Raw genomic sequence first — 12854 nt, forward strand, 5'->3', positions numbered from 1 at the left:
CTTTATTTCCCCCTTGTCTCCTGAGTGACCTTTATTACGTCTATGACACTCCTTTAGTGTTTTCAGCCGTGCTTTGCCCCCCCCCCTCTGCCACCCAGGACTCCTGTTGTTGCATTTTGCCTTCTTCCCTCCTTCATGCTCTCCCATCATGCCCCTGGGTGTGCACGACTCTTTGACAAGCGTGGCACATCTCTCTTGACTGTGATGCTCTTTGGCAGAAAATCAATACCTCTCTTCTGGTGCGATATGGAGATAAGACTGTCATAATCCTGATGTTGTGCCTTTGTGGACTCTCATTCGGCCTCATAATGGCACTCGGTGATGTCCTTCACTGATAGCGTTGTTGTTGGAGCAGCTTGTTGTTGCAAAAGGGAGAAAATGTAGTTCATGAGTTTTGGTGTATGGTCAGAAAAAATAAAGTTATTAACAAATACCATCGATTTTTCAGTCCACACTGAACAACCTGCCTTGTTTGTTTCCTTTACTTCAGCCCACATCTAATACAAAATATGATTATCCAGTAGCCAGCACAAAACCAGAGAGTGGGAAATAAGTGACTTTATTGATCTGTTTTTGTTGGTATCTTTGTTTTGTGGTCCCTGCATGGCTATGTGTTTTCATCTTTGTTCAATGTGATCCCTATTTTGCACATAGTATTCGACTGTGTATATTGTACCTTTTAAAAAAAAAAAAAAAAACATCTACAGTATATAGACACATGCACACAATTCAAAAGCCCCCCAAAAAAGAAGGAAAAGATTTAGGCTGATTTCATCTTACAGCTGCATTTTAAAAGGGACCATTAGTGTGGGAGAGAAACTCCCTCTGGGGGGAACACAGGGATTTTAGCCTTTGCAGACCATTTACATGCACACAAAGCTATATAACACAATACAGGGAAGGGAAAACAACAAAAAGAAAGCACAATGGGGCCTCCTTTAACCAAACAGTGAACTGTGTCACTGCAGGTAGTTTGATTTGAATACAAGAGAGTGTGTGTCAACAACTAACGGATAACAATACACATTAGTAATACTATCTTACTGCAAATAAACATTTAGCTAATCTTTGTGAATTGCTTTTATCTCTATTGTTCTCCTCTTGACTTTTTGTATTCTACAGAATAACTTTGGAACCGCATCCCAAAATGACTAAGACAGTATGTTGCCGTAAACATAGTTGTGATAAAGTCCAGATCAAGTCATTGCTGTTGAGACGTTGAACACCTGTCATTCGCTCTGTTTCAGATACAGTTCTCAATGTGACGCTGTTATGCATTTTGACTTTGTGTTATATGAAATGAATTAAGGAGAAAGCCTATTGGAATTTTTCCAAGTGGACTCAAGCTGACATAATTCTCATCTTATGAATGCTTACATTTGCAAGGCTGTTGCAATGTATTCAAAATAGAAAAAAACAGGGATGAAGTGAGAGAGATGTGTTGCAGCTGTCGGTTCGCCTTGGTTTCTATCTTCGTGCTTGTTGTCAAGGTTAAAGACTTCTCGTCCGTTGGGAGGTTGGCTCTGCAGGGTTTTATCAGGGCTGGATATTCTCGCTCCTTTGGTGGTCAGATGGATTCTTTGCACTGCTTTGTATGGAAGGAATTGATTCCTCCTTTCCTTGCTGCTCTCTTCACAGGGCCGTGTCCCTCCTCTGCCGGCCTCACATCTGCAGGTTGCCTCTTGGTCTGATAAGCCCGGGCAGAGCAGAGGCTGTGGGTCTCTCAATCAGCACTCACTGCATGCTTTCACTTCCTGCTCCCCCTTTTTTCTCCAAAGGCAAAGGGAAACATCCTCTGCTGCCCACCTGCCAGGAGGAAATGACTCGCAGACAACCCCTGGACTTTTCCCAAAGGCAATTCTGTGGCTGTGCTCTAAAGCCACTGGCACGATGTGTCTGCCTCATTGCTGCCCTGAATCATGACCTTTTATCTACACTGTCTCTGATCATGAATCATGTTATCTTCTAAGGGCTTCTGTTATTATTATTATTTATTTAGTATTTTTTATTGAATTATATCAGTATTTTTTTTTGGAATGAAATTTTGGATTACAAATGACTAAATGATTACTGATATTTTAAATATATAGCTTTCAGTAAATAGAAACATCAATCCAAATGTTTCTTAAAGCTCAAAATAACATATTCAAACAGCTTTTGCCCATTGTGCGAAAAGCAAGATATACAATTTACGATGACATATAATACATAAAGAAGCACATTTTCGCAGTAAAGAATCTGCTTCAACAAGTATTTATTGTTTAGAGCCATGTTAGTCGCTTTTTTCCATCGCAAAGTTGCTTTGTCAAACTGTCGGACGCTTAAATATCCAAAAGAAACACTGGCTGGATTGCAACATTGAAGGTGTCCCAACAATGTATTCCAATTACTTTGGTGATCTCCTAAATATTCCTCTAGTGACATCACCAGGTCAAAGTTTTGACAAAAAGGGTGAAGATGAATTTTCTGTGCTGTTGTTTGATGTTTACAGACACTATGTATTATAAATAAGTAAGGCCCTTCTCTATTAAATAAGACAAATGGCCCTTCCCCTGTGTTCCTGCAACTTCTCATCTTCAATGTTGTTCCAATGTGGAATTTCCTTAATGCTTCTTGTAGGCAGACTGAGCATTGACTCGAGGCCTGTCTGTTGAACATTACATGAATCTTTAATTCCCTCAGGTAATCTGGTGGGCATTTTTCAAGCCCAACAATTTGACTACTGTAATCCTCAACCTCTGAGGGTTGAAAAGGCTTTCTTAAAAGAAAGAACTGCCTGATTACCCGAGCGCAGACCTGAGCCGTCTGCTCCTGGCTCTCTTATCGGCACCTCAGCACAAACGAATCCAACTGCAACACTCCCATCAGCTTTCTGTTTCTGTACAGGTTTTGAAATGGGAAAGTTGATGTAGCGATCACCTGTGTGACAGTCCCGTACACCTCCTCCACCAGCCTGTAGTAGTTGGTAGCTGTCACTCTATACTCTCTAAGAGAAATCATTTGAGCTTGGCTGGAGTTGAGGAGAATGGAAGGGGCCCACTTAATATTCACAAAGCAGTACCACAGTGAATGGAAATGAGTGAGAGAGGGTGAAAAAAGAGAAAGTGAACAGGGGAGGGGGGCAAAGAAAAACACAGAATGCGAAATTGCAGGAGAGAAGTTGTCAGCATGGTAATTGAAACAACTTATTTTCCAAATTCCTAATAATTCAGGAAGGTGTGGGGACATTGAGTTAGTGAGTGTGAAGATCTGCGGTCGCTCGCCGACTGCCTCTGAAAAAGTCATCTCCGTGCAGAGCAGTAGGAGACAGAGCAGAGCGTGAAATTGTTGGAAATCGACCCAGGATATTCAGTATACAGGCCGTGCAGGGAGGTGCAGTTGATTCCAGCATGATAATGACTCAGTGTTGGGTTGTTTGGAATGAAAGGAAGTATTTATTGTATGCAAATTGGCCCACAGCAGTTTCGGTGACATTTTCAGAGCAGGTTTTAAAGGTCTTGGGCGGCACATGTTTTACCTAAACAGCTTGCTAATTATTTTCTTTATCTTCCATATAAAACACTTTTTTCCCTCTCTTTCTCTTCCACATGGAAACTGTTGTCTCTGCCATCATGTTTCCGACACAGTAAATCTTGTAGTCTTCATGCGACTCATTGACTGCAAAAAGACCAGTGAGGTCTGTAAGCTGCAGACAGGATGTAGGATTCATTGTTGAGTTGGAGCAGAACAATGCTTGGAAGGATATCCTCTCATTTTCATGGTCACCTAGGGTGCTCAAAAAGCGTGGCTTGCTCAGAGAAATGAGTCTTGGGGCTCCCACTTGTCCTCCGTTCCTCACCCACACACCCCCACCCCCTGCTACGCTAAATTAGCACTGCCCGTCTTCTCCCCGATGCTCCCTCTCTCTTTCTCTTCCCTTCGCTCACTACATCTCTCTCATTCACTCCTGAAGTTACAGAGGAGAGGAACAAGAGGAGGTGTCAGCTGACTGACGCCTTCCAATCCGATAAGTTCTGATGGAAGTGTTTAGCAGCTGTAAGATCACATTTATCCTGAAGGAGGCAGAGAGCAGGGCGCTGGAGCGGAGGCTGTGCAGCGCGGCTATGCACCGGTAAGAGGGGATGATAAGACGGGACTCTTAACCATGGACGAGTCCAGCATTCTGAGGAGACGTGGGTTACAGGTAGGCGAGCAAATGTGCCGTGTGGAGCTGTGTCGGAGCTGCAGGGTGACTTTGTACCGCGCAGTATGTATGCATGGCTTGTTAATCTCCTGTGTTGCTCTTGTAACAGAACACAGTTAGTACTTTGAGACCTTTTTGGCAGTGCAAGGTGAGCAACATGCTGGCTCTGCTGGAGATGTGGAGGGTGTTCATGTATTAAATGGGTTCATTAGGATATTCAGGTTCTAACAGGTGATGGAAAACAGGCTTTTTTAATCTTCAAAATGTTATTTGTCTTTTTACGTATTTGGAAATGACTATTTGTGTCCAGACTGTGTTACTTTTTAAAACCGCCTCAAATCATTTGTCACATTGAATTAGTGTTGGCTCTCGGCAGAAGGACTGCGAGGTATACTTATGGAGATAAATTGTTTGTTTGGGAAAAGTGTTTTGTTTTCTTAATTGACTTTTTAGTGGGGCTTTCACCTTTTTTTCAGAAAATCCTGATTGAGTTATAAGCTCAGTTCAGGACAGTGCTAACAATTGATGTAATGAATCGAATTAGTTCTGCCGTCACTCAGCTGTAACGTGAGATATATTGTAAACGCAGGTGGAAAGGGAGGACAGAGTGTTCTGAAATAGGAAATTGCTTGTTCTTTTACACCACATGTTGTATCTTTTTTTAATCCGAGACCTTTCTGACATTAATCATTTCCTCCAGCCGAGCTGACAAACTCTGCAGTAGGTGTTACAGTAAACCTTAAATTGGACTGGATTTATAATTAAGCTTACTCTAGTTTGTGCCACTCGCAGAGTAATTGACCAAGCAAGCCTTTTTTAAATTCAGCTCAAACTACTGCATGTGTTTTGAATCACAAACTCGGTGCGTCATTTGTTTTAATTAGGCTTCACTCTGGCAATGGAAGTGCTTTTGTGTTCCTTCATTAATTTCATAATTAACTAAGGTGAGTTTTACTTGTTTCAGAACACATTTTTCATCGGCAATGTTTTATTTATTTAGCTGTCAAGGCAATCTATTGAGCCTAGTGTTTTACTTTCATTTTCACAGATTTAGTGGCAATATGTTCCTCTGTGATTATGCATCTTTCTAAAAAAAAAGAATCTGAAATTCTAATTCATGCTCTTTGAATTGTATTTTTGATATTAATGGGTTCCTCTGTAGAAATTAATAACATTTTTGTAATTGCGTTTTTCAAATGGTTCCAAACAGTAATTGTGTGCACTGATGCCCTAATCTCTCTTTTCTTTGTTGGACACCACCTCCTCTCATGCTCTCCCTCTCTCTCCTCCACACAAGGCTTCTTTATTTGCGCACACACACACACACACGCACACACGCGCACGCACGCACGCACACACCAGCTAAACCAAGCACAACAGCCGCTCCTGTTATTAGGCTTTCTGTAAGCGCTCTAACTTTCACATTCAAAAGGAAACACGTTTGTCAGGCAAATGAATGAAGCCGGTTTAGCTCAACAGTTTGCTATTCATTCTGCGACCAGGAAGGGATGACATCATTGGAGTCAGACCTTGTTTATGTTGTGGAGGGGAACAACCGGACTATTTACAGTGCAGAGGATGTCTGTGCTTTTAGCCTCCAGGGAAATACGTTGACATATTTTAATGTAACATTTGCTGCTTGGCGTTGTTGACAAATAAGTATTCTTGTAACAGTCAACAAACGCTTATAGGTTCAGTGATTTATCTTCTTTTGAAACTTGATAGTCTGAAAAATGTGCCTCTTAAATTTCAAAGCGATCAATCTTCTCCTTAAACTATTTGAAACACATTTTTCACAAATCTCCAAGGAATCTTTTAATGTGATATCAAAACATCCTCAAATTTCTATCTTCAAAGTGTGTTTACTTTCTTCATTATGAGATTGAGTAAAGCTTTGCAGCAGCATTCACAAAAATATCCAATATGTATAAAATGAAACCTACAATATGGCCAACAATCAATTTAGAACACTGTTACACTGGAAAAATGCTGTATGTGGAATAGAAAAGTGGTGATCTTATGTAAAAAAATATCAAAACTCTCTGACGTGTTCATGTTGATTGCATAGTGAATGTAACTGTGCAGATATCTTTTCAGACAGAAAATAACTGCGGCATCTTCCAACCAACAATACACAGGAGAGTTATTGTTTCCCTGTTTCAGATGCGTTCATGGGTTCTGGATCGATTGGTTAGCTAATATTGTTCACTTCATCTCAGACTATTGTCTGCTTTACTGGATGATTTTAAAATTATGTTTTGCTCGCTGGTATTTCTTTGATCAACTTTAACTCAGAAATGTCTCACTACATCTATGGGCAGTCTTACGAGCACCTCTGCTCTCCACTTTGATCACATCTTTGCTTAAGATGATATTCCCTTTTAGTTTACTTTTGATTGTTTTGTCTCTATTCTCATAAGGTTTTTTACTCTGGTTTTTAAAGCATATACCCACCATGTTCCCTCATTATGTAGAGTTTGTAGGATTTTATATAGATTTGAACGATGCCTATACAGTAGCATGTCTTTCACCCTAATTAGGAGCAGCCAGCCAGAAATAACTACATTGTGAGTTTTACTGTACTTCTGGTATCAAACACTGAGGAGTGAGCCTCTGAAGAGCCGTTTGTGTGAAGTGGCATGAGCCAGATGGGAAGATGTAGCCTGGCTGATAGAAACGTGATGGTACAGCACGAGAAAGGCCATTTATTTTCACACTTTTGCTCTTTTCATTAAGGTTGGCCTATAAATCATGTTGATATAACCACAACTGTGGGTTAAAGCCTTGGTTGTATCATGTTCTGTCAGTATTGTTAGTGGTTTTAGTAGCATTTCTTAATCTTGTGTTTTCTTTTTGCTACACATGTCCTTGCTATTATACAGCTTGTTGTATCCAGTGATTCCTGTCACTGAAGTTTTCTTTTTTTCCGAGTCTTCACAGTACCTCCTGTTTCCACTTTAGTAGTTTCCAGTCCTGTCATCTCCAGCTGTTCATCCCTTCTGTCGTCTGACTTTATCATCACTTCTGTCATTTGCATTTGCTCCTGTCCAACATGAACCGACAGCAGTGAGTGGAGACACCAGTTAGATAGATGCAAAAGCAAGTTACTTTGTAAAGTATACATATGCCATTTATATCTATTAACAACTGGTGGTGAATGTGAACAAGACAATATGCGCAACAGCAATAAAATGTGTGCAACACGGATAGACAGTAATATATAAACAAGACATTTTGGCAAATCCTGGGAGCAGTTTTGTGAATTTGTTTCTAGTTGGATGGAGCCTGTGCCAACTTGTAAACTGTAGTTATCAGAAGAAGTTAGACAGTTGTGAATATCTTGAATCAATTATGTTAGCTTTAAGAGCCCATTATCATGACGTTAAAAGGAACTCCTTATTAAAAAAACAAGTGATCATTAACTTGGCAGGACATTATGCCCTGCGCCAGCCTTTTAAAGAGTTTCCTTTTAACAACATTGCATGAAGATGTTGGATGTCAGAAATGCTTAAGCCACTGATTAAGCATTTCTGACATCTAACATCTTGCTACGAGGAGCAATGAGTGGATGCCAACACATTGAATCAGCAAAGCTCTCTAACTGTGTTTGTGTGCTTTACTGTTGAGTCTCCCCCTGTTGGCTCACAAATCAATATTTCTCAGGTCGAGGCGGGCATAATGGTGAAACATATTACTTCAGACATGAGGTTTGCATTTACTAATGTAGTTGTCATGCCTTATGCAAGTCGGCTGCATATATGTAGTGTCTATATGATTTAAAGCTTTCTTGTCATGTTTTTCCAGTTATTACCCGTCCCCTTGTGTGTTATGAAAGTTTTTCTGCATGTAAACGGTTTGCAGAGTCAAAACCCTCAAAGTACACCCTGTAGCGAGTAAAACTCTAACACAGAAAATACCTCCCCAAAACGCCTCGTTGGAGATACGTCACTGTCCATCGATTCTTCCGGGTAACTCATGATGTCATGCGTTACCCGGAACCAAATGGACCAATCCGTGGAGCCGTTACGTTACGTCCGCGGAGCCGTTACGTTAAGCCCCCGCTGATTGGTCCAAATTGACCAATCCACGGACTTCCTCACAGACACACTCAGTGCAGGCAGCTATGCTGATCTCTCCTCCCTGGCTGCAGGCTGATAACAGACAGTTGGGATCGCGGTGAAATTCTCTCTGCAGACCCATTCTCACAGCGTTTATCAACCTTTTTCTTACCCACTTATTGTTTTTACTTCGGCTGTGACTTTGTGTGTGCTCAGGGTGAGTTTGGCTGTGTTTCGCTGTCGCTAAACAAGGAAACCACACCTCCACGGAGCTCAGCGCGATTCACAACGTCCCGACCAATCAGAGCACACTGTGCTCACAGGGAGGGTGGGGGCTGGAGCTATTGGAGCTACAACGAGCCGTTAAAGGCAGAGAGTGAAATTCAGTGAATACACGTAGTTTACAGAGATGCTGTATGAGAAACCAAAGTGATTTTGGAAAATTGCACAATATAAATCTATTCTAGTAGACCTCAACAATGGAATTATGATCAGTGGAAATGGCCATGACATGGGACCTTTTAAATTCAGGTGATTAACTGTTAACAGGCTGTGTTGACTTGAGGTCAATGTATGCACTTTTTAGATCTTCAAACGGTTCTTTAATGTCCGTCTTCTTCCTATGGCATGTGTCGGGGGCAGATAACCAGCTTCATTGATTTATTAGACCTCTCCTAATCTCCACACCAACACTTGAGGTTTCTCTTTGAAGCAGCATTTAGGTTAGATGAAGTGAACCTAATTATGAGTAAAGTCTTTAATTAGGAACTTTTTTTCAATCTCAATGCCTTTCCAAAGACATCTAAAGCATAAAACCATAGAACAGTGCTCTAATCTTTAATGATCATATATGCAGTACATTTGAAGTCATATATTTAAAGTCTTAATAAAGCTCAAGCAGGGACGATTCCTTTGAGTTTAATGAATATTCAAATGATCTATTGAGTGCTTCACGCTGTCCAGTCCTGCAGGTTTTCAGGCTTCGGAAAAGTCAAGTTATTTTAAATATGAGCACACTGCTAATAGCATGTAAGCACGTCTGTTTCCAGTACAGCCCTCCCTGTCAAAAGGACATATAACTCAAGGTACTAAAGGCAACCATTTGCTGGGAGTTGCAAATACTGACTAAGTTTGGCTTCTTATTACAATGTAGTTTATTAGATCTGGTCAGCCATCCTAAAACATAACTGTGGCTGGCTTGATAATTACAGGATATCCTAACTGGAATCCAGATGCAATAGGAAAGATTAGGAGGATTTAAAATTGTTTGATGACATGTCTTAATATAGAATAGGGGTTTTCTTGCCAGTCAGCGGCAACCCAAAGTAAAACCAAGAACATTTGTGATCTTGGGATGTAGGAAAATCCAAAAATAAATCAAAGGGAATAATTAATGATCCATTACACATAGGCCTTTCACACGAGCAATACCGCAGCTTTGATGCGGCGTCGCTCAGATGAAATGTTGTTGCTAGAGGTCAGTAATTGACATTTACCCTGTGGAACAATAAACCATCTCGAGTTCATCGTGTCAGAATAGTTTTCTCTGGAGCATTGGAAAGATGACCAGATAAACAAATGATTCATCAGTGGTTTGTTTCCCTAACCGACAACTTTCAAAGATGAAAGGATTTCATGCAATTACTCTCAGTTTGTACTGCCCGTTTGACGGCTTCTCAACCTCACAGGGATCATAACATCTAATGGAAATACCTGTATTTATGTTAAGCACTATTCTGACTTTGAAAAACACACAGCAGCGCTATTCATTTTAATTTAAATCCTAGATGAAAAAGTGATGTTAGTTTGTCATTTGTGCAAGTAATGCCCTGTAGCTTGCAACCTATCGTCTTGACTATAACCCTTAAACTAGAAATGTAATTAAAAAAATGCAATGTTTGTATTTTGTTATTAATTGTTATTGAGTTTTAGAAGACTTTTGAGAATATGCTGATCCAACCTAATCAAATTACTTTGTTGAAAAAAATGCCTTACCCAAAGCTTTAATAAAGGGTGTTTCAAATACATTTGTATATAAAGTAATTCAACGGTAAATAGAATGAATTTACTATTTTTGTATTCTTAACACTCTAAACCAGAGGTGCCCAGTACGTCGACCAATGCTGGTAGATCGCGAGTCATTCATAAAACAAAAAAATCCAGCTCCGTTAAAATAGACAAAACAGCTTTTGATTCCTCCTCCCTTTGGCCTCCCTGCCACTTAATTCAGGAGTTTACTTGATTGACAGAAAAAGCGACCTATTGCTTTCCAGTCTGTTAACCCAGAATGCAAAGCGATACAAAATCAGTCAAGTGCCGGGAGAGACAAACAACAAAATGAGTGCGGGAACGAGCAAAAAGCTAAAGACATACCACTTCCACACAGAATGGGAGGGAGAATCTTTTTTTGTGATGTCACATTCAAAGGTTATTTGCCTTATTTGTAAAGCAAGCGTCGCTCTGCCAAAGAAAGGTAACGTGGAGAGGCATTATCGGAGTGTTCACAAGGCATATGACAGCGACTTCCCTCCGAGTAGCGAGTTGAGAAAGAGAAAGGTCATGTATTATTGCTACACAAACATTATTCTTAGTGTCGCCAACTCGTTTCTAACATGCAAAAAGACAAACAAATGCGTCTATGGTCGGTGTATTTTCTATCTTTCCAATCCAGAAGAGATCTCTCTCTCCCCCGTCTGTTTGCAAGGGGGCGGGGCAGTTTACACACACGCAGCTCCTACATGCAGCAACACACGGAGGAGATGGTGGAGAGAAGCGCTCCAAGGTGTGGTTACATGTTACCCGTCTTGAGGTGGACAATGCTCGTCACCAAAAGTGTTTAGCATGTAAGGGCGGTAACACGAGCAATTTGTCTAAACATTTAGCAAAAGTGCACCACATTCAGACGGAGGAATGCACCGGGTTCGACTGTCTTTCTCGTAGCTCTGTAGCCCCATCCACGAGTAACGTTTCCACGTCAGGTGTTATGTATGCTAGCAGCAACACACGGAGTTAACTACATTATACAAACATGGGTTAATGATTAGACTTAGTAACTGAGTTATTTATTTTGTTAAAGTTTCAGCTATTCTGTTTACAGTTCTGTCATCACATTATTTAATACGATTTGTTAAAACATTGTTGTTTCTTTTGATGTGAAATATTATTGATTTAATTCAAATAAAAAGCAATGTTAATTTTGTTCACAATTTGTTCAGTTAATTTAATAATATATGTATTTTTGAATCAAGTATTCATCTTTATTGTCTTCATTGTTAGTTTCCACATGCCTAAAACAACCTCAAACTAAATCTAAAAGTTGATGGCTAAATAAGAGCGTTTGAGAAATTGTGCAAGGCACACAGCAGTAGTCCGAATAGTCGATTAATCGTTTCATTAATCTATAGATTAATCGATAATCAAATTAGTCGTTTGTTGCAGCCCTATTGTAGTTATCCCATGTAAAAATAAAACGTGTTATTCAGCAACCCTTGCAATTTGGGATTTTATTTTTGGTTGGTAGACCTCGGTTAGCTGGTCATTTCAAAAGTAGCTCACCAGCCAAAAAAGTGTGGGCACCCCTGCTCTAAACTAAAAAGCCAGCTTTCATCTTTTCATCATCCTTATCAGTAGCGATAAACATTAACACCCACACACAAACACACACTGTTGTGCCCCCCCGGAGCAATTTGGGGTTCAGTATCTTGCCCAAGGATCTCTAACATCTAGACTACTGTGGCCAGGAATTGAACCAGCAACCTTCCAATTGGTGGACAACTGCCTCAGCCATTTTAACACATACAAATAAAAATATCAATAATTCAAATATGTGAAAATGTAAGTAAGAGTATATTTTCTACATATACGATACAAGAATGTACAAAGCATGCTGTTCTCTCATTGCATTAATGTCTCCCTCCGGTTTCGGCTGTTGATATGGCAGCAGCATGACTCACACACTGTGACCATGACATTGACACACAGCTCAGGCTCCACTCTGAATCTGAGCACATGAAGAGAAATGTCTCTAAGGGATGATGAGAGGTGAATTCTACTCATAAAAGGGAGAAATATATTTTTTCCCCTACCACCCTGCTAATAATACCAGAAGGTAATACCGCAGCCTTGTGATAATCACACTTTAATATTGTGTTAAAGAGACTGAACAGGAAACCGTGATTCTCAAAAGGATAACATTTTCAAATGGTAAAGCTGCAGTTCATTGTTTTGTGTGAATCCCTTGTGCATGTGGAAGCATTCTGAATCCAAAGTAGGTTAGTAATATTGTTAACTTGTGTTATCCTCATGTTTATATGACATTTTTCTTAGTTTCTATAAGCTCAGTGTTTGGCTTTTCTTACTGAGAGAGCTATCTAAAGGTGTCAAGCATCATAAACATAAATAAGTAAGTCATACACATAAACAAGACATACTATTACCATTTTCCAGAGGAAGTAATTGATTTCACATGTGTCTTTTCAATAAAGGTTTTTTTACACATGTTTTTGCACTCAAATTGTCCTTATTATAGACTTTAATACAGTTCTTTGGGGTGTTGGGGTCGTTGCATATCCCAGCAGTGTAAGTCATTCCCTGCTGCTAATTAGTGTTGTGTG

The 12854-nt window shown here is 40.1% G+C and overlaps 1 protein-coding gene across 11 annotated transcripts in view; it reads left to right on the top strand.

Annotated features, from left to right (window-relative positions):
* mast4 (microtubule associated serine/threonine kinase family member 4) overlaps nucleotides 1-12854 on the top strand; it is a 92356-nt gene that overhangs the window by 24993 nt on the left and 54509 nt on the right. For 2 of the 11 annotated variants that reach the window (XM_079658653.1, XM_079658656.1), the window contains exon 1: nucleotides 4065-4183. The exons of 8 other annotated variants lie outside the window; for them this stretch is intronic. In XM_079658653.1, the coding sequence (XP_079514779.1) occupies nucleotides 4145-4183 (39 nt within the window). In that variant the 5' untranslated portion in view covers nucleotides 4065-4144. Of the gene's footprint in view, nucleotides 1-4064; nucleotides 4184-12854 lie in introns of those variants that run through there. One more of the 11 variants, XM_079658650.1, reaches the window with a different exon arrangement.

Source organism: Notothenia rossii (assembly GCF_949606895.1).
Source record: "Notothenia rossii genome assembly, chromosome: 11".
Taxonomy (NCBI): Eukaryota; Metazoa; Chordata; class Actinopteri; order Perciformes; family Nototheniidae; genus Notothenia; species Notothenia rossii.